Here is a 23019-nt window from a genome sequence, read left to right on the forward strand (position 1 = left end):
AACTGCATTGCAGTTATTTGTACCTATGAAAGATTTGGAGAGCTTTGAATACCCATTAATGACAGGAAAATGCAACTCCGATCCCATTTTGTTTGTTAGTATTTATTGTTGTGTTTTTGGGGACATTTTTGTTGTTATTGTGATTTGGTTTTGATTTTTATTTTATAGCAAAGAAGTAAACGAGGAGGTTGGTCCAAAGGAAGAAAGAGGAAGAAACCTCTTCGAGACAGCAATGCACCCAAATCCCCCCTTACAGGATATGTTCGGTTCATGAACGAGCGTCGAGAACAACTTCGAGCAAAAAGACCAGAAGTCCCATTTCCAGAAATCACAAGGATGTTAGGCAATGAATGGAGTAAACTCCCTCCTGAGGAAAAACAGGTTGTTTCTATTCCTGATCCTTTGCTTGGTTTTCATTATATCTCAGAAATGATCTACCAGAAAAGCAAAGAGGATGGACAGTTGGTTCTTGTTTTGTCATGGTGCCTAGGACACCAGAACAGCAGGGTCCTTCATAGCACTTTTCCTTAGCACAGTTGTTTTTATACTATTTCAGGGTCTGCTGCAGGGATGTGAGCAGGAGGGGCCCTCAACCAAAACAACACTGCTCTTATTTGATTTATATACTGAGAAGTCACATAAGATTTTTTTAAGTGGTTCCATACTAAGAAATTAAGAAATCTATCAACATAATTCATTCCACTGAGTTAAATAAAAGTCATGAGTTAAATGAAAAGAGGTCATTTGATAAAATTCTGTTTTCATAAGATTTTTGTTTAAGAAAGATTTTACTGCTTTCATAAAATTCTTAAACTAAAGTTTTGGCACATTTAACCTATTATGGAAAATAAAGCAAGAACTACTTAAATTCTTTCTCTTCTAAAACAGAAACTAACTCTATTGCCAGACTGAAATAAATCCATTCGTTACAGAGATTTGAGAGGAATTAAGGGCAAGATAGTCATGAACTGGTTGAAATGGCACTAACATGGAGTGATAGTTGTGAGAGTGTCTTCTCGTTAAAAGTTCCCAGCATTCTCAGCATCTGAAAGATATCTATGTTTCTTTTATGTCTTATACTTTTTCATGACTTACACTCTTTAAAAAGGGTTCCAAATAGACTGAAACCAAATTGAAAAATACTCTTGGGAAGTAACTGAATTCAAAAAATTTCAGAGAGATCAGATTAAGTTGCAACTCAAAGCCCTGTGTTTGTGGTAGCAAGCTAATAGAAAGCAGTGCATGTCATCCATTGTCTTAGCTCTAATGTATAAAGGGATAGTAAGCTGTACATACTAGGTTACTCTTTTAATTTTTTTTATTTCAAAATTAATGCATGTTCATTGTTTAAAATTTTTTTAGGCAATACAGAATGTATAAAGAAAAAAGTAACAGTAGTTATCTCCAGGGATAACACTGTTAGGTATATAGGACAAGGGTTTGCATGCTTATTTATGTTTTTTTTTAATTTTTATTTGAATATAATTTCAAATGTACAAAAATTCACAAACGTAGAATAGTACAAAGAACACCCAAATACTTTTTACCCAGATTCATCTTTTGTTAACACACTTTATCCCATTTCTCCCTTTACATATGTGCTCATACTCATATTTTCATATACTCATATGTGCTCATATATTTTTGTTGTTTTGTTAACAAAAACTGCTTTAATTTGCAAAATGTCCAAGTGCCTATGCTCTCTCTCGTACTCGCTCTCTCTCACCCTCTCACTCTCACTATATACACACACACACTATATTTTTCAGAATCACTTGAGGATGTTACATCATGGCCCTAAATATTTCAGTATATTTCCTAAGAATAGACATATTCTCTTACACAACCACAGTATAGTTATTAACTTTATAATTTTATATTAACACAATACTTTTGTCTACCAACCATCAGTATTCCAGTTGACCTAACATCATCCCTCTGTAAAATTCCTCCCCTCCCCCTCCCCCACAGTTTAGATTCCAGTCTAAGGTCAATTTTTGTGTTTAGTAGTCAAATCTCTAGATTCCTTTAATTTGGAATATTTCCACAACTTTTCTATGTCTTTAATGACATTGATATTTTAAAAAAATACAATCCCTCCCCTTCCTCCCTTTTGTTTACTTTTAACAGAGTGTTTCTCATATTGTATTTGATGTTTCCTTGTGATTATATTGAGGTTATGCATCTTGATGAAGATACTGCATAGGTGGTGGTGTGTCCTTCTTAGGTTATCGCAATGTCCCTTTATTCCTCTTTGGTAATGTTAATTTTGCTCACTCCATAAAGTTTTTTCTGTTCTCTGTTATAATCAATAAGTAATCTTTGGAGAGATGTTTTAAGGGTATGATAATAGTCTATTCATATCAAAATTCCCCCCTAGATTTAGCATTCATCGATGACTTTTGCCTGATCTAATCTTTACCATGATGATTGCAAAATGGTGATTTTCTAGCTCTAGCACTCCCTCCACATTTACCAGTTGGCCCTCAACATTCTAATATAAGCAGGGGCCCTCCTCTCTCCCCATTTATGTGTTTATTTGCTTATTTATTTATTATTGGTATGGTCATAGGGACTTTTTCTCTCAAATGGTTTGTAATTATTGTACATAAGTATTTTGGTACTTAAATTCTCTCACATTTGGCCAGTCATGTCTCCCCTACATCCGGTTCTTGTGTGGGACAAGACTTTTAATATATTTCTGACTAACTTGTATTCATTTAGAAGCAGTATTTTTATACTTTATTTCTTAAACCTAATTGATGAATTAAAGGGACAAGGCAATAAACAAAATTATGCTGGTATATCAGTGAACCTTGTTTAAATAATTAATAGCACAAAGCATGTAGATAAATATAAGATTTCTCATTTTTTAGATCCATAGGATGAGGTCATTGTTTTTTATGTTCTTTATGTCTTCTGGTTTTAGTGCTCCATTCTTCTGGCTCTTAAAAGGCCAATTGATATATGAGATCATTCCCTCAGTATAGGTTGGGGATTAGAGAAACTAAGTAATATTCCATCCTTTCCCCTGGGAGGACTAAGTGTATCTATGTGATATTCAGCCATCTTGAGGACTCTAGCAGCCATGTGGAATTCTATCAATAGAATTTGAGAAATAACTATAATCATCTTCTTGTGAATTTTTTATGAGAATGATCTCAATAGAATTTGTCTTTATTAAGTCAGAAAAGGCAATAAATGTATATAAAAAGTCAGAATCACCTATTTCTTTTATAATTTGGGGATTATACTTTATTCTATTCATATGACTTCTTTTAAATTCTCCCTTAAAGCTTATTCCTCATATATTTTTCTTTTTGTGTTTTAATTGTCCTCTGTTTTTCTCAAATAGCTCATTGATATTTAACCTAAATAAGATCTGTTTCTTGAAAATAACTCCACATTTCTTTTCTAGCGCTACCTTGATGAAGCAGACAGAGATAAAGAGCGTTACATGAAGGAACTGGAGCAGTATCAGAAAACTGAGGCCTATAAGGTTTTCAGTAGGAAAACCCAGGACCGTCAGAAAGGCAAATCTCATAGGCAAGGTATCAGAACCAAATGTATTTGTAGTTTGTTGTGTGTGGTAAATGTCTCAAAGGCTCCTATTAGAGTGATATAGAAGGTATGTTCTCGTCATTTCTCTATTATACTACGTTCACATCTATACGTTGTCTTGGAATTTTATTAAAATCCCATTATTCTCGTTTAGAAATTCTAACTGGTTTCTATATCCATTATCAACAATCTGACTTGTGTTCCAAGACTCCTTTTAGTTGTCTGGTTTTTTTTTTTTTTCGGATTCCCAGTTTAGGCATTTCTCTACCTCTAAACCCTGTCTACTAAACCATGTAACTGCCTTGCTTTAACTAAAACCTCTAAGCCTTTCATGTGCCATTTCTCCCAACCTCCAGTAATCACCCTGTTTTTCATTCATGTATAGGTTCATATATGTGTGCATTTATAGATATGTACTGAGCACCTCCTATTACATATCAGGCTTTTACTGAGGCTTTAAGAATACAGCATTGAATAAGATAGACAAGATTTCGGTCCTCATGATTCTTTTATTCTTCATTGAAATCGTCTCTCTCACCCTTACAAGACTTGCTTTAAGTTCCCCTTCTTCAGGAAACACTGCAAAGACACCTCACTCACAACTAATCTATTGTTCCTTGTCCATTGCATCGTTTCACACTTGGGCATCTTCCCTGCTAAACTATAATGTGCAAGCAGCTTTTAACATGTTTCCTGTCCACCCTCCCACCCTATTCTCCTCAATGATAAAACTTTGTCTGCTGTTTCTCTTCTGTCTAATTGTGTAACCTATAAATATAGTGTTCCCTTTAACTTTTGCTGACTGACTGATTAATAAAGCCATGAAAGAAAACATCATATGTTGTGATAGCCAACAGTTTTTGTGGTTTGGCACAGTTGTTTGCTTGGGTTTTGTTATTGTTCTGTTTTATTTTTCAACTTAATGTTCCCTTATTTTTCCATATATTTAGATGCAGCCAGACAGGCCACTCATGATCATGAGGTAATTACCTTTCTGTCTACATACTATATATGTATATATTTTTTATTATTATTATTAAAATGTTATTTAAAATACTGTTTTTAATGAATGACAGAGTATTTCCTATCCCATAATTCCAATGGGGTGAGTTGCTTTAGCTCAAGGATTCCCAGCGAATAATAGACATTTATATCATGATTCTGTCCTTAACTCCAGTCCTTTCTCATCCAAGAATTTTATTGGCTTTAAATGCTGAAGATGGCTAGAATTTGGAGTGAGGGACAGAAATTAGGATCAGATGAAAGCTATAATTGGACCATAGTTTATCATCATCAAATACTTATTCTGACTCTTAAAAAAAGTTGTAAATTTTAGGGAACCCATCATTTGGTTATTCAATTAGAATGTCAGCAGAGTGCATGTGACAATATCTTGGTTCCTGTGCCTCCTTTCTTGTTCGGCACTTGTTTATTCAGTGGCCTTTTCCCCTCTATTTGGTTCATCCTCATCAATAGGATTAAGGCCTGTGTTCCTGTGTGTGTTGGCTGTGCTACATAAGAACTTTAAATATTTATGTAGCCTATGGTTAATGTAGCCATACTCCACTTAATGATAGGGGTGTGCCCTGAAAAATGTGTCATTAGGTGATTTTGTCATTGTGCAAAACATAGAGTACATTTACATAAACACAATGGTTTAGCCTACTACACACCTGGGCCTACTACACACCTCTGTCATATATATGATCCTTTGCTTACTGAAACAGTATTATGCAGCACATGACTGTATATGGTTGTAAAAAAATAAAATTTGTTGTACTTCCGTGTCTTAAAATGCTCAGCGACTCCTCATTGCTTACCACATTCAAACTCAGCAATCAGGATCATCTGAAATTAAGTCCTAATTTCCCTTTTCAAATACCTTAGCTGTCATATTTCCCATATATATCTTCTGTACTTAAAAACCTATACTACTCACTGTCCTCCAGGTGCCCCGTCCTTCTCTGCCTCATGCCTATGCTCATATTCTTTTATTCCCGGGTATACTTTCACTCTCTTGCCCATTTCTTCCACCTCCACATCATCCCATTCTCCCTCTCAAAATTCTGGTCACCCTTCAAACCCTATTTCACTTTCCATTTTCTCCTTCAAGCTTGTCCTGTTTCCTCCAGTTTCCTTTAACTCTCACAGCTCTCTATATTTCTCTTAGGCACTTAGCTGATCTGGCTTGGTGTTGAGATTATTCAAGTGGTTCTGTTATTCAAACTCTTGGATTATAACCTCTTTGAAGACATATATGGTCTAATTTCCATCTCGTACCTAGCTTCGTACAAGCTAGCATAACACCCTTTCATGGAGGAGATCTTCCATAAATTTATTTTTATGCAAAACCCGTTTGTTGAAATAACTGTGGAGATTTACACAGAAATAATTTTCTGATATATTTTTTTACATGTATTTGTTTTTTTACTAAATCAAGAAAATTACTTCATCAAAATAATAACTTATTTATCTTGAGGTTGTAGTTCTCATACCTAAGTTGAACATTGAGAAAACATTTAGATTCACAAGTCAAAGAGATTTTTTACCATTCATGAATTATAAAGTGAAAAGCATAGTAAATATTAGCATTTTATTTTTTATGTAAATCCAATATAAATGTAGTTATATATGACATCTCTGTGCTCTAACTAGGATGAAATATTATGAATTTTTTTTTTGCTTGAGAAAATGTATATATGCTTTATCTTTTAAATCATAATTGTATAGTGTTGGCAAGCTTTTCATATTGCAAATACTTGTATAATTACTTATTTCTCCCTTCTTTTGTGTGCCCAACCATCAATGTCATGAAATTTCTGTACTTCTTTTTTTTCCCTATTATACATTCTTTATAACTTCTTTATCCTTAATGGTTTCAAAAGAGAATTTGGACAGCAGTCTAAAATACTAGATCTCACATTTTCTAGTTAATCACTGACTCTTTTCATCACTATGGATTTTGCTGGCCAAATCATACCTGGCATTTTGGTCTTCGGTAAAGTTGATAGTTGGAGTCAGAAAAGATTTAATAGATTTAGTCAATCTATTGACTAAACTGTTGAGGATTTGAAAAATGAAGCTTTATATTAAAACGCATTATTTAATGTGATAGGAATTTCTGTGATTTATGAAAAGGAGTAAGTCTATGTGATTTCCCTGATTCAGGATTAGACACATGTTAATCCAAACAAAAACAATGGAAGGAATAGGTGAAGAGCTAGAGTAGTTTCTCAAATGTGTATACAGTCTGCCCTATAAATCTGTCTGTTACATGCCTATATCAGGATAAAGCTCTCAGCAAGGTTATTGACCCAATTAATGGCCCTCACTTTATCAGTTTTATTTTCTATAGAATAATATCTCTGCTAAACTAGATAATTTCGAACCAATTGCAGTAAACTATTTAGACAGTTATTAATTAAATATAGTTACACAGTGATTTCCTTACATATGACCTCTTAGTATAACAGGAGTTCAGAAAAACAAGCAAGCAGTATGAGTGAAAAGCAGCCACAGTTGGGCCCCAAGGAAAGAGGAACTGAATCAGGCCTTAAAGATGACCCAGGCTTTATGGGGACACTTCAGAATGGGTAAAGTGGCTTGAGCAGTTATGAGTAAGTTAAACAGCAAATATTTTGCAATGTGCCTAAAACATCACAGAGTTTATATATATGCTTATATCCCTTTACTTTTCTTATTAAAAATACAATGACAAATAGAATAGTCTTTGAGCTCACTTCAAAAATACTAAGACCTCAGCTCTTCTCTACTGAACCCCTTTATTTTGCCAGTGAGCAAAGTGGCTTGTCTAAAACAAGAAAGAACTTCCCTGGAATCACGAGTAAATTAGAGGCAGAAAGGTGACTGAAACCCAGGCCTCAAGCATTCTTAGCAGCACATGCCACTAGTTTATTCCGCTATGTGGAATAAACTAAAGTGTTGAAAATTAAAATGAGCCTGGTTGTCTGAGATGTCAGCAAAATTTTTTGCCACTTCAGACAGAACTGATTTTGTTTTGTAAATGGTAAGAAACCTACTGTATTACTAAATGGAGTTTGGATTCCTAAGGCATTGTTACCAAGACAGGTATTGAAGAATGTGTGTTAGAGCTAAAGAAATGCAGACATGAAAGCCATTCAAGCCATTCTGCATAGCATTGGGGCACTCAGCCTGTCACACAGTCTTAAGTACATTCCCTAAAGCAAAGGGCACTTAAGAGAAATTTATCACACACTCTATGAAATTCTGGCCCTGAACTTAGATCACAGCAAAAATAGTTTCATTTCAGAAGGACCTCTATTCTCTCTTACACTCTGCATGATATATAGAATGAAAAATCAAAGGAAAGAGCATTCTTTCTCCTCTCAAATCAAAAGCCCGCCCACTAGACCCAAGAGTCGGCTAGTATTACTCTCAAGAAAGTCTCTACATTTCATGTGAGGACTAAGATAGAAATAATTTTGTTTCTCCTTTAATTTATGAGAAATGACAAAACGACGTTTAGCCTGAACAAATTAGACCCTTTCAATGAAGAGGTAATTAAATTCTTATGATATTAATCTCTTGAGCAATCCTTGGAGCAGCTTAAGTATACCCGAGCCCCCAGGAGGATCTTCTCCATGCTGAGTAATGTACTCAGTAATGGAAGCGTGCTGATGGTTTTTATTCCCACTCTTCTGTTAAGTAGAATTTCTCTATTGGTATTCAGAGACTGAAGTTTTATTTAATTGCTTTGGTATTTCTTATTTTGCACTCTAAGAGTCTTCACTGAGGGGCAGTGTGTTGATGCACCTGCATGGTTCTGTCCTCCGCCCTTACATAGTTAGCTTGGTTTGAACCTCACTAACAAAGAAGAAAACAGAGTGAGCTGTCTGAGGAGAGTCAAGACCTTGGAGAGGGCTCCAGGTGCCATGCCAAGGGAGGCCAGGAATCTCCACCTACCTATCTAACTGGCAGATATTTAGAGCTTTGGCTAGTAACTGATCTCATATAGGCCTGTGTAGTTAAGTAGGTCAGATGACAAAGTCATGACTATCCTAAGACGTTTGTGGACTTATGCTTATATCTGTTACACCTTGTACATTATTACCCAAACATTCCTCTGAAATCTGTTAGAACCTGGCTTGAGGTGAGGCTTTTTCCATGTTGAAACTGGAGCTTTCAGTGATACTTTTGTTGTTTTTTAAGTTGTTCTGGGAAACTTTGCTTGCTTTCATTAAGAGGTAAAAGGGTAACAGTTAAGTGCTCTGAGTTTCCCCAGGTAAATATAGAGATTTTCAAACTTCTATCCCTCTTGATCAGCTGCCATTGCAGACAGTTCACACAGCTTAGCCAGCCTCCTTACAAGGCAGACACCAGTGTGAATCCAGGAGCTTTGCTGTCAGAATTTTCCCATAGACTATTAACTGCTTAGCTTTTCTACTGGGTTCCAAATCATATTTCTAGTCAAATATAAAAGACTAGTGGTGGCAGAGTAGGAAAGATACATCGCATCTCTAGCTTTAAATTTGTTTTTATAAAAATGAATTCTAAATTTTTTTAACTGTTCTTTATGTTGTAAAGGTTTTGGAATCTTCAGGTTTCACCAGCAATTCAGTATACATTTCCCACTGTTCTCTTTACTACCTTAAATTATGTAAGATTTTAACCACCATGCCAAGACACTTATAATTTATATTTATAATGCTTTCAAATTCATTGTAGAAATAATTCATATTCATAACACTTTCAAATTCATTGTAGAAATGGCAACCAAAGGATCTTGTGATTAACTTACTCTTAAGGATCATTGTGGGATGTATTTTGCAGTAGTTTTGTGAGACTTTTATTTTAAATTTTTTTTAATTTTATTTTTAAATTCACCAAATACTGGTGAATTGATTTTAGGATTTGTTATTTTCTGTCTCACATAATTCTTGGCTTTCTATTTTTAGAGTCTAGCATTTTCTAATGTCTTGATTTTATTTTTCCTATATCTGAATAAAGTCTAAAAGGTCCCCAATTATAGTCTGCCCCTTATAAATTAGAAGTACCAATGGAATACCATTATTATCGCTCATGGCTGGCAGATCTCTGCTTAAAATCCTTATTATCCACTCTGCAAATTTAGATTGTATAGTCCTATCTAAGAGAGCATTTTACGTACACAACCAGCAGAAGCAACTGAAAAAACACCCAGAAATTCCCTTTCTCTGTACCTATCTCAATCACTCCCACAGCTGTATACTGTGACTATACAAACTACACAGATGAGAAATGGCTTTTAAATTCTCCATTAGGGAAATTTATGTCCATTTGTTTTAAGACTTCTCATTGCACAGCATTTGAATAACAGAGAATCGAATACTTAACCTGCTTGAGCTCTATGAAAGTTCGATTCCAATGAAAGGTAAATAAATAAAGCTTCACCTAGACTGATTCCTGCTCACCCCACTATTTCTTCTGTGTAATAATTAACTTTTTGTTACTCCACCCTTTTTTTTTTTCAATTACATTTGACATTCAATATTAGTTTTAGGTGTACGGACAGCATAGTAGTTAGACATTTATATAACTTGTAAGTGATCACCTCAATAATTCTAGTACCCTCGTGTCATCATACATAGTTATTACCAATAGTATTGACTATGTTTTCTCTGCTGTACTTTATATCCCCATGACTATTTTGTAACTGCCAGTTTGTACTTCTTAATCCCTTCAACTTCTTCATCCAGGCTTGTAACTGTACTCCAAACTCGCAACCATCAGTTTGTTCTCAGTATCTATGAGTCTGTCTCTGTTTGTTGTTTTGTTTTTAGAGTCCACATATAGTGCAGTCTTTTGGTATTTTTCTTTCTCTGTCTAACTTATTTCACATAGCATAATACCGTCTAGGTTTATCAATGTTAGCACCATGGTAAGATTTCATTCTTTTATATGGCTGAGTAATAATAATTTCATTGCCTAAGGAACCATATCATCTTTAGCCAGTCATTTATCAGTGGACACTTAGGTTGCGTCCATTTGTTGGCTATTGTAAATAACACTAGTGAACATAGGGATGCATATATCTTTTTTTCATTAGTTTTTGGATTTCTTCAGATAAATACCCAGAAGTGGAATTACTGAGTTATGTGGTAGTTAAATTTATATTTTGAGGAATCTCCTTACAATTTTCCATAGTGACTACACCAATTTGTAGTACCACCAACAGTGCACAAGGGTTCCTTGCTCTCTCCTTCCTTGTCAATACTTGCGGTTTGTTGATTTTTTGATGATAGCCATTCCAACCGGTGTGAAGTGATATCTCATTGTGGTTTTCACTTGCATGTCTCTGATGATTAGTGATGTCTGTATATCTATTGGTTATCTGTATGCCCTCTTTAAAGAAATGTCTGTCTAGGTCCTTTACCCATTTTTTAATCAGTTTGTTGGGGTTTTTTGGTGTTAAGACGTATGAGTTCTTTATATATGTTAGATATTTACCCCTTATAGGATGTATCACTGGCAAATATCTGCTCCCATTTGGTAGGTTGTCTTTTGTTTTGTTGATGGTTTCCTTTGCTGTGCAAAAACTTTTCATTTTGATGAAGTCCCATTTGTTTACTTTTTCTTTTGTTTTCCTTGCCTGAGAAGAAATATTCAAAAAAAAAAAATATTACTAGAGAAATGTCAAAGACTTTACTATCTGTGTTTTATTCTAGGCCTTTTATAGTTTCAGGTCTTACATTGAAGGTTTTAATCAATTTTGACTTTATTCTTGTATGTGGTGTAAGAAAGTGGTCTAGTTTCTTTTTGTTTGTTTGTTTCAGGTATCTGTCCAGTTTTTCTTACACCATTTATCGAATAGACTGGCTTTATTCCATTGTATATTCCTGCTTCCTTTGCCATAGATTAATTGACCCTATAGACATAGGTTTATTTCTTTTTATTTCTCTTTTCCGTTCCATTGATCTGTGTGTCTGTTTTTATGCCTTAGTATGCTGTTTTGATTACTATAACCTTATAGTATAGCCTAAAATCAGGTAGCATGATACTTCCAACTTTCTCAAGTTGCTGTAGCTATTCTAGGTCTTTTGTGGTTCCATGTAAATTTTAGGATTGTTTTTTCTAGTTCTGTGACAAATGCCATTGGTATTATAATAGGGATTGCATTGAATCTATAGATTGCTTTGGGTGGTATGCCCATTTTAACAATGTTAATTCTTCCTATCTATGAGCACTATATGCTTCTATTTATTTTTGTCATCTTCAGTTTCTTCAATATCTTATAATTTCTGAGTACAAGTCTTTTACCTCCTTGGTTAAATTTATTACTAGGTGTTTTTTGTTTGTTTGTTTGCTTGCTTATTTTTGATGCATTTGTGAATGGGGTTGTTTTCTTAATTTCTCTTTCCAATAGTTTGTTTTTGGTATATAAAAATGCAACTGATTTCTGAATATTAATTTTATATCCTGTTAGTTTACTGAATTCATTTATCCCTTATAATAATTTTTCTTTGGGAGGGGTGGACTCTTTAGGGTTCTCTCTATGTAGTATCATGTCATCTGCAAATAATGACAGTTTTACTTCTTCCTTTCCAATCTGGATGCCTTTTATTTGTTTTTCTTGTCTGGTTGCTGTGACTAACACTTCCAGTATTATGGCGAATGGAAGTGGTAAAAATGGACATCCTTGCCTTGCTTCTGATCTTAGGGAAAATGCTTTTAGCCTTTCAGCAGTGAGTATGATATTAGCTGTGGGTTTGTCATATATGGCCTTTATTTAATGTTGAGATATGTTCCCTCTCTTCTGACTTTGCTGAGTTTTTATCATAAATATATGCTGGATGTTGTCAGAGGCTTTTTCTTCATCTATTGATATGATCATATGATTTTTATTCTTCATTTTCTTATTTATTGATTCGTTTATTATGGTAACATTGGTTAGTGAAATCCAATAAGTATCAGCTGTACATTTTAACAGTAAGGCATATATATATATATATATATATATATATATATATATATATATATATATATATTTATACTGTGTGTTCACCTCTCATAGTTAGATTTCTTTCCATCACCACATATTTGACCCCTTGTACCCCATTTACCTCCCCTGTCGCCCCTCCCCCCTACCTTCTATGAACCACTAATCTGTTGTCCATGTCCATAAGTCTTTGTTTGTCCTGTTCATTTGTTGCTTTCAACTTTTTCTGTCTAGTTTATTTCACTTAGCACAATTATCTCAAAGTCCATCCATGTAGCTGTAAATGGCAGTATTTCATCTCTTCTTATGGCTGAGTAATAATCCATTGTATATACATACCACAGCTTCTTTAGCCAACCATCTATCATAGGACGCTTTGGTTGCTTCCATGCCCTGGCCACTGTGAATAATGCTGCTATGAACATTGGTGTGCAAATATCTTTTTAGATACGGGTTTTCAAGTCTTTGGGGTAAATACCCAATAGAAGGGATTGCTGGATCATATGGTAGATACATTCTTAGTTTTTTGAGGGCCTTCCATACTGCTTTCCATAATGTCTGTACCAATTTGCGGTCCTACCAGCAGTGTATGAGGGTTCTTTTTTCTCCGCATCCTCTCCAGCATTTGTTATTACTTGTCCTGGTGATTATAGCTATTTTACCAGGTATGAGATGGTATGTCCTTGTGGCTTTGATTTGCATTTCCCTCAGAGCTAGCGATATTGAGCATCTTTTCATATATTTGTTTACCATTTGTATGACCTCTAGGGAGAAGTGTCCGTTCAGGTCCTCTTCCCATTTTTGATCGAATCATCATTTGGTTTTTGTTGTTGTTGTTGTTGTTGTTGAGTTCTATGAGTTCGTTGTATATTTTGGATATTAGGCCCTTATCGGAGGCGTTACTTCCAAATATCTTTTCTCATTCAGATGGTTGTCTCTTTACCTTGTTGATGATTTCTTTTACTGAGTAGAAGCTTTTTAGTTTGATATAGTCCCATTCATTTATTTTAGCTTTTACTTGCCTTGCTTTTGATGTCATATTCATAAAATCCTCTTTAAAGTCCAAGGTCTTTGAGTTTAGTTCCTACATTTTCTTCTATGCACTTTATTGTTTCAGGTGTTCTATTCAGGTCCTTAATCCATTTGAGTTAATTTTGGTGTTTGGTGATAGGGAACAGTCTGGTTTCATTCTTTTGCAGGTGGCTTTCCAGTTTTCCCAGCACCATTGATTGAAGAAGCTTTCCTTTCTCCATTGTCTGTTTTTGGCTTTTTTTCCGAAAACTATTTGCCCATATAAATATGGGTTTACTTCTGGACTCCCGATTCTGTTCCACTGGTAGATGTGTCTGTTTTGCTGCCAATACCATGCCATTTTGATCACTGTGACTTTGTAGTATAATTTGAAGTCAGGCAGAGTGTTGCCTCCAGCTTCATTCTTTTTTCTGAGGATGGCTTTGGCGATTCAGGTTCTTTTGTGCTTTCATACAAATTGGATGATTTTTTGTTCCATTTCTTTAATGCCGATGGGATTTTAATGGGGATTGCATTAAATCTGTATAATGCTTTAGGTAATATGGTCATTTTAAATATGTTCATTCTTCCAATCCGAGAACATGGAATATCTCTCCATTTCTTTGTATCTTCTTCGGTTTCTTTTAATAGGGTCTTGTAGTTTTCATTTTCTCAGTCCTTCCCATGTTTCATTAAATTTATTATTATGTATTTTATTCTTTTGGTTGCAACTGAAAAAGGAATTATTTTTTCTCCTTCTTTTTCTGACACTTCATATTAGAGTATAGGAACGCTATAGATTTTTGAACATTGATTTTGTATCCAGAGGCTTTACTGTACTTGCTTATTGTTTCTAGTAGTGTTCTTGTGGAGTCTTTAGGGTTTTCTTTATAGAGGATCATGTCATCTGCAAATAGTGACAGTTTCACTTCTTTGTTTCCTAATTGGATACGTTTTGTATTTTTCTCTTGTCTGATTGCACTCGCTAGGACCTCCGATGTTATACTGAATAACAGTGGTGATAGTAGACAGCCTTGCCTTGTTCCTGATCTTAGAGGGAAGGTTTTTAGTTTTTCACCATTAAGTAATGTTGGCTGAGGGTTTGTCTTATATGGCCTTTATTATGTTAAGGTACTTTTCTTCTATACCAATTTTGTTAAGTGTTTTGACCATAAATGGATGCCGTATCTTGTGAAAGCTTTTTCTGCATCTATTGATATGATCATAGGATTCTTATTTTTTAATTTGTTTATGTGATATATCACATTAATCGAATTGCATATATTGAACTATCCCTGTGCCTCTGAGATGAAGTTCACTTGATCGTGTTATATAATCTTTATAATATGTTGCTGTATTCGGTTTGCTAGTATCTCTTTTAGGATTTTTGTGTATCTGTTCATGAGAGATACTGGTCTATAGCTTTTTGGTGTGTGTTATCTTTTCCAGGTTTTGGTATCAGGGTAATATGGCCTTATAAAATGAGTTCTGAATTATTGCCTTCTTTTCAAATTTTTGGAAGAGTTTGAGGAGAAGAGGTATTAAATCTTCCTTAAATGTTTGCTAGAATTCACTGGCGAAGCCATCTGGTCCTGGACTTTTACTTTTTGGTAGGTTTTTTATGATCGTTTCAATTTCCATAGTACTTATTGGTCTATTTAGATTTTCCAGTTTTTCTTGATTTAGTGTAGGAAGTTTGTATCTTTCTAAGTACTGGTCCATTCTTCAGGCTTATTAAATTTGATGTTGTATACTTTTTCCTAGTGTTCTTTAATGATCCTTCATATTTCTGTGGTGTCTGTCATAATTTCTCATCTTTCGTCCCTGATTTTGTTTATTTGTGTCCTTTCTCTTTTTTCTTTAGTGAGTCTAGTCAGGGATTTGTCAATTTTATTAATCTTCTCAAAGAACCAGCTCTTTTTTGCATTTATTTTTTCTATTGTTTTTTTGTTTTCAATTTCATTTAATTCTGTTCTAATTTTGGTTACTTCTTTCTTCTGCTAACTTTAGGCTTCATTTGTTCTTTTCCTCGTTTTTTAAGGTGAAGCATTACATTGTTTATTTGGGCTCATTCTTGTTTTTGGAAGTAGGCCTGTAATGATATGAACTTTCCTCTTATGACCGCTTTTGCCTTGTCCCAGAAGTTTTGATATGTTGTACTATCATTATCATTCATTTCTATGTTTCTCTCGATCTCTCTTTTTGTTTCTTCTTGGACCCAGCCATTCTTCAGTAACATGTTGTTTAATCTCCGTGAATCTGTGGTTCTTCCTGCTTTCTCCTTGCAGTTTATCTCTAGTTTCAAAGCATTATGATCAGAGAATATGTTTAGTATGATTTCAACCCTCTTATGTTTGTTGAGGCTATCTCTGTGTCCCAGTATGTGGTCAATCATTGAGAATGTTCCATGTGCACTAGAGAAGAATTTATAAGCAGCTGTTTTGGGATGAAAGGCTCTGTAAATGTCAGTTATGTCCAGTTGGTCTAATGTGTCATTTAAGGATGTTATTTCCTTATTGATTTTCTGTTTGGATGACCTGTCCATATCCGACAGTGGGATATTTCGGTCCCCTACTACGATAGTGTTTTGGTCTGTTTCTCCCTTTAGTTCTGTTAGTAATTACTTTATTTGGGGGAGGGGGGGGCTCCGTGATTGGGAGCATAGATATTAATAAGTGTTATGCCTTCTTCGTGTATGATTCCCTTTATCACCATGATGTGGCCCTCAGTATCTTTCTTTACCTTTTTTATTTCGAAGTCAATTTCATCCCATATTAGAACCACTATTCTCGCTTTTCTCTGAATGCCATTTGCTTGAAATATCATTTTCCACCCTTTCATTTTGAGTCTATATTTGTCTTTAGAGTTGGGATGTGTCTCCTGGAGGCAGCATATAGTTGGGTTTTGTTTTTTGATCCATTCTGCAATTCTGTGCCTTTTTATTGATGAGTTCCATCCATTTACATTATGATGATTTTTTAAATATGAGGTCTTCTTATAGCCATTTTATCTTTTGCTTTCTGGTAGCTCAGTGTTTCCATCACTTCCTTTTTTATGTGTTTCTGTTTTCTTTATTTTGGTTGGGTTTTGTGGTTTTTCTCTCTGATTCTTCTTGTATTATGTTATATACTTCAGTTCTGAATCTTCAGCGTGTGGTTACCATAACGAATATGTAAAGAATAGTTGTATGTATATATGTATGTCTGTGTATGTGTGCGTGAGTGTGTGTGTGTATACACACATACAGGTGTCCATTTTCTTCTGCACATGACTTATTTCCATTCCCCTTTGCGAATTTGGATCTTTGATTCTTTCCCTTTTCAGTCATTGTTGTCTCAATTTGTCCCTATGTATGCTGAACGTTCGTTACTATCTTGCAATAGCAAATCTCTTATTGTTTAAGCTTATAGTACCCTGTTCTTAATAAAGGTTATACTCTTCTGCTTCTATCAGCCTTCTAGTCACCTTACTCCTAATTATGTATTTTTTTGTCATTTCGTTTTAGGTGAGCTGACATCTTTCAGTATTTTCTGTAATGCAAGCCTCATAGTGGAGAATTCCCTTGATTTTTGTATGTCTGGAAAGGTCTTTATTTCTCCTTCATATGTAAAGGAGAGCTTAGCTGGATACATTATTCTTGGCTAGTTGTTCCTTCTGTTTAATACTTTGAATATTTGATTCCACTCTTTTCTGGCTTGTCATGTTTGTGCTGAGAAGTCCAAGGATAATCTAATGTGTTTTCTTTTATAAGTTACCATCTTCTTTTCCCTGGCTGTCCCGAGATTTCTGTCTTTGTCATTGATTTTTGATAATTTTAATACAGTGTATCTTGATGAAGCCTCTTTGGGTTGAGGTAATTGAGTTTTCTCTTGACTTCTTGAATTCCAAACTCCAGCTCATTCCTGTGGTAGCTCTTACTACGCAGATCCCATGCTCAGACATGCTGGTGTGTGGTTTGGTTGTTTTTGTTGAGTTTTAGATGTTCAGCTTATTGTTGTTTCAAGGGGAGAGATAAGGGAATGTCTCTCACCGTGTTTCTGATGTTCACCCACAGATTTTTCCTTTATTTTCTTTATTTGTTGTATTATGTTAATTTATTTGCAGATACAAATCATTCTTGCATCCCAGGAATACATCCCACTTGATCATGGTGTATGATCTTTGTAATGTATTGCTGAATTCAGTCTACTCATATGTTGTTGAGGACTTTTGCATCTATACTCACCAGAGATAAATATCATATCATTTTTTGTAATGTCTCTATCTAGTTTTGGAATCAGGGTAGTACTGGCCTCATTAAATTATCTTGTGAACCTTCTCTCCTCTTGAGTTTTTTGGAATAGTTTTAGAATAGGTGTTAATTCATCTTTGAATGTTTCATAAAATTCACCTGTGTGCCATCCAATCCAGGACATTTGTTTGTTGGGAGTTTTTTGATTACTACTTTAATTTTGTTGTAGTTATTGGTCTATTCATATTTTCTGTTTTTTCTCGACTTGGTCTTGGAAGTTTTTATGTTTCTAGGCATTTATCCATTTCTTCCAGGTTGTCCAATTTATTGGCATATAATTATTTATAGTATTTCTTTTGTAATCATTTTTTCTTTGGTGTTAATTGCCATTTCTCCTCTTTTATTTATGATTCTATTTGGGCCTTCTCTCTTTTTCTTGATGAGTCTGGTTAAAGGTTTATCAGTTTTGTTTATCTTTTCAAAAAACCACCTGGTATTGTTTCTTTTAGGTTATTTTATTTATTTCCACTCTGATATTATTTTTTCCTTTCTTCTGCTTACTTGGGGCTTTGTTCATTATTGTTATTGTAGTTGTTATTGTTGTTGTTGTTGTTGTTGTTAGTTCTTTTAGGTTTCAGGTTAGATTGTTTATTTGAGAGTTTTTCTTGTATCTTCGGGCAAGCCCATATTACTATGAATTTCCCTCTTGGAATTACTTTGACTGTAGCTCATAGATTTGGGAGTCATTGAATTTTCAATATTACCTGTCCTAAGGTTATCTTTTTATTTCTATCTTGATCTCATTATTAACTCATTTATTTTTAGTAGCATGTTATTATTTAGCCTTCACATTTTTTGTGTCTTTTAGTTTTCTTCTTGTAGTTAATTTATACTTTCATATCATTGTGATTGGAGTAAATTCTTGGTGTTATCTCAGTCTTCTTAAATTTATCAAGACTTGTTTTGTGGCCTAACATGTGGTCTATCCTGGAAAATGTTTCTTGTGCATTTGAAAGGACTGTATATTCTGCTGCTTTGGGGTGAAACACTGAAAATATCAATTAAATCCATCCAGTCTGGTGTGTCGTTTAAGGCTGCTATTTCATTATTGACTTTCTGTCTGGAAGATCTGGCCGCGGGTATCAATAATATTAAAGTCTCCTACTACAAGCGTATTACTGTCTATCTCTCCTTTTATATCAGTCAATAATTGCTTTGTATATATATAATTGCTTTATATATGTGTATATATATGTATATGTATATATATGTATATGTATATATTATATATATATGTGTGTGTTCTTTTGTTGGATGCATTTATGTTGTCTTGGGTTATGTCCTCTTGTTGTATTGATCCCTTTATCATTATGTAATGCCCATTTTGGCTCTTATTGTAGGCTTTGTTTTAAAGTCTATTTTGTCTGATATAAGTAATGTTTCCCCAGCTTTCTTTTTATTTCCATTTTGCATGAAATATCTTTTTCCATCCCTTTACTTACAGTCTGTGCCTGTCTTTCAATCTGAAGTGAGTCTCTTATAGACAGCATATGTATAGGCTTATTTTCTATCCATTCAGCCACCCTATGCCTTTTGACTGGAACATTTAACTCATTTACATTTAAAGTAAGTTTTGATAGGTATGAAGTTATTGCCATTTTATTATTCATATTTTTTATCTTTTCTTCTCCTTCTACCATCCTTTCTTCCCTCTCCTTCCCCTATGCCTCTGCCTCCTCTTTTTCCTCCTCCAAGAAGTCCTTTTAACATTTCTTGTAATACTGGCTTGGTGGTAATACACTCCTTCAGTTTTTCCTTGTCTGGGAATCTCTTTATCTCTCCTTAGATTCTAAATGATAGCCTTTTTGGGTAGAGTAATCTTGGTTGTAGGTCCTTACTTTTCATCCCTTTGAATATTTCATGCTAGTCCCTTTAAGCAAAGTTTCTGTTGAGAAATCAGCTGACAGTTTATGGGAGCTCCCTTCTAGGTAACTGACTGCTTTTCTCTTGCTGCTTCTAAGATTCTGTCTTTGTCTTTAATCTTTGGCATTTTAATAATGATGTGTCTTGGTGTGGGCCTCTTTGGGTTTATCTTGTTTGGGATTCTCTGTGCATACTGCAGTTGTATGTCTATTTCCTTTGCCAGGTTAGGGATGTTTTCAGTAATTATTTATTCAAATATTCAATTTCTCACTCTCTCTTCTCTCCTTCTGGTACTCCTAAGATGTAAATGTTGGTATGCTTGATATTCTCCTAAAGATCCCTTAAACTCTCATTTTTTGATTTTTTTTTTCTTTTAGCCATTCTGATTGGGTGTTTTTCATAACCTTGTCTTCCAGATTGCTGATTTAATCCTGTCCTTCATCTAATCTGCTATTGAGTCCATGTAATGTATTCTTCGTTTCTGACTGGTTCTTTTTTATGGTTTCTATCTCTTGGTGTAAGTTTTCACTAAGTCCATCTATTCCTTTCCTAAGTTCATTAAGCATTCTATAACCAGTGTTTTGAACTCTGTATCTGGTAGATCGTTTGCCTCCATTTCACTTAGTTCTTTTTCTGCAGTTTTGTTCTGTTCTTTCATTAGAGAGATGTTTCTTTGTGTCCTCATTTTGGCTGCCTCCTTGGGTTCATGTCAACATATTAGGTAGATCTGCTTGGTCTCCCAGACTTGAGAAGGTGGCCTTATGTAGTAGGTATACTGTGGGGCCCAGTGACACAGTCTCCCTGTTCACCTGAGCCAGGTGCTCCAGGAGTGTATCTTGGGTGGGTCGTGTGTGCCTTCTTGTTGTAGTTGAGCCTTTAATTGCTGTTGGCGTATCAGTGAGTAGGATTGACCCTCAGGCTGACTTGCTGTGAGGATTGGCTGTGACTACAGTGGACAAATGGTTGTGTGAGGGCTGGCCATATAGAGTGGGGCTCTGGTACCTGCTGGGTCCATCCTTTGGGTATGTCATTTGTGGAGCTAATTAAGTGGTGCTTTATTGTGGTCTGAAGACAGCCACTGGGAGTGTTGGTTCTGGGGCCTTTTGCAAGAGACTTTGGTGCAGGCTCAGGTTAGCCACTGCCTGTGCCCCTCCTAGGGCCACCTGATTGGAGCTTCAAAGTGATCTTCAACTGGTGACTGCCTTTTCTGGGCTTAGAGGCACCTGGGAGAGGCTATGCTGCAAACTAAGGCCAGCTGTCACTAGTACTGGGCTAGAGGCTGCTTAGCAAGTGGTACAGAGCATACTGAGGCTAGCTGCCACTTGTTTGGGGTTTGTGGACCTTTCAGTGATTTTAGAGAGGTCCACAGCGCAGGCTGAGGCTGACCATTGTAATAGCTTTTGAAAAAGGTTATGATCTGTATTGAGTGAAGCAGGTTCTTAGGAAATCATCAGCATTGGGCAAGTTTGATATAGTCTCAGATTTGGTGCCCACCTACACCTACAGGTTTGGTGGGGGAAGTGCTCAATAAAAGAACAGCAGTGCCTGCTGGCACTTTAATCTTGGAGAGAGCTACCTATCCAGACAGCTCTGGAGCCTCACCCTGAAGCCAGACAATTTATTTCCTTCTCATATATCCCTGGCGCTTTCCAAGCTGCTGCCTCAGAGCTGAAAGTCAGAAGCAGTGAGTCTGTCAGGAAGTAATTCTGTGTGCCGGCCCTTTAAGAGGAACTCCTGGTAATCCAGCAGTCCTCCTCACTCAGATAGAATGCCCACAGATTCTTGCAGCTTTTATGGGGACTCCTCTTACTGGCATTGGTAGTCTGGGCTGGGGAGCTCCATGTGGGGTTGGGATCCCTTGCTCCTCAGAGGGACCTTGTCAGTTGAGATATCTTTCCCAAATTTTGACTGCCACATGTGGATGTGGGGCCAGCCTGTTTAGCATCTCCGCCTCTCCTACTAGTCTGGTCGTGCCTTCTTTATATCCTTTATAGGAGTTCTGTTCAGCTAATCATCGGGTAGTTCTCAAGGGTAGTTGTTCTTTAATCTAGTTGTGGTCGTGGGAGGAGGCATGCACAGCGTTTACATCTTCTGCCATCTTGACCCTAACTTTTTTGTTACTCTCGATTCACAGAAAGAAACAGAGGTAAAGGAACGGTCTGTTTTTGACATCCCTATATTTACAGAGGAATTCCTGAACCACAGCAAAGGTGATTACCAAAGTATTATTCTGTGTACCTCAGGTCTGTGACAGGGGATTTTTGTTCTCTTAAAAGCAATGGTAGTGATATTTCAGACCCTAGTGCTGGTCTGGAAGGCAAAAACTGCTGCTGTTTCACTCTCTAGTAAGGGTAGCTACTCAAAGACCAGTGAAGGAAAGCTAGGCCAGTGTTGTCAAATTGTCAAAGCTGCTTTAGTCTCTAGATCAGAACAAATAAATATATGTCACTAATTCAGTTGCTTCAGTTTGTTAGTCTAGAATGCTTTGTACAAATAAAAGCTTACATGGGCATCCAAAATATAAAATAAATAAAAGCAAAATTCAGTCCCATTGCAGTGAAGATGAGCACTGAAAACTATACCTGCCCAATCTCCCTGGATTCCCCTGTGAAACTTGTTAGGTTTCTTATTACATAGTTTTAAAAAAACAAAACACTAAAAATTACAAGAATTGCAACTGTTCCATGCAATTTTAAGTATAGAATATAGCCAGCTTTAAGAATTAAAATAGCTCTGGGGAGCCAGGAATTTTATTGCTGAAATTGCTATCTGGGAGGCCATAATGAGAATAAGGAGGTGAGAAGAGCTAGCTAACTAGAGACAGCTAAACAGAACTTCCTTGTAGGAGCCATTGGGACTCCTCAGAGACTCCTGGTGCTACATGTGTTCTGTGTGTGTCTGGTGGGGGCGTGTTCACAGCTCGGGAGGCAGAGCTCCGCCAGCTTCGCAAATCCAACATGGAGTTTGAGGAGAGGAATGCAGCCCTGCAAAAGCATGTGGAGAGCATGCGCACAGCAGTGGAAAAGCTGGAGGTAGACGTGATCCAGGAGCGGAGCCGCAACACTGTCTTACAGCAGCACTTGGAGACCCTGCGGCAAGTGTTGACCAGCAGCTTTGTCAGCATGCCCTTGCCTGGTAATACAATCAATCCTTAACTGAGTACTTCAGGAATGGGGGAGGTGCTTTTTCTGTCGGTATTGGTGTGGTGAGGCTGAAGTCTTTCTCCAAGAGGAAAATCAATAAAATAAGGGATTTTCTTTCCCCTTCCTCAGAGTTTTCTGTGGGTCATGCAATAGAAGCTTAGTGTTGACTACAGTCATTTGAAATTTCAGGCTCT

The 23019-nt window shown here is 35.9% G+C and overlaps 1 protein-coding gene across 5 annotated transcripts in view; it reads left to right on the forward strand.

The window, feature by feature from the left end:
* HMG20A (high mobility group 20A) overlaps positions 1-23019 on the forward strand; it is a 79355-nt gene that overhangs the window by 50302 nt on the left and 6034 nt on the right. For 4 of the 5 annotated variants that reach the window (XM_016144092.2, XM_016144094.2, XM_016144093.2 and 1 more), the window contains exons 4-8: positions 169-381; positions 3419-3551; positions 4512-4543; positions 21817-21892; positions 22602-22817. In XM_016144092.2, the coding sequence (XP_015999578.1) occupies positions 169-381; positions 3419-3551; positions 4512-4543; positions 21817-21892; positions 22602-22817 (670 nt within the window). Of the gene's footprint in view, positions 1-168; positions 382-3418; positions 3552-4511; positions 4544-21816; positions 21893-22527; positions 22818-23019 lie in introns of all 5 variants that reach the window. The other variant, XR_001596861.2, reaches the window with a different exon arrangement.

This window comes from Rousettus aegyptiacus, unplaced genomic scaffold (assembly GCF_014176215.1).
Source record: "Rousettus aegyptiacus isolate mRouAeg1 unplaced genomic scaffold, mRouAeg1.p scaffold_m13_p_3, whole genome shotgun sequence".
In the NCBI taxonomy this organism is placed as follows: Eukaryota; Metazoa; Chordata; class Mammalia; order Chiroptera; family Pteropodidae; genus Rousettus; species Rousettus aegyptiacus.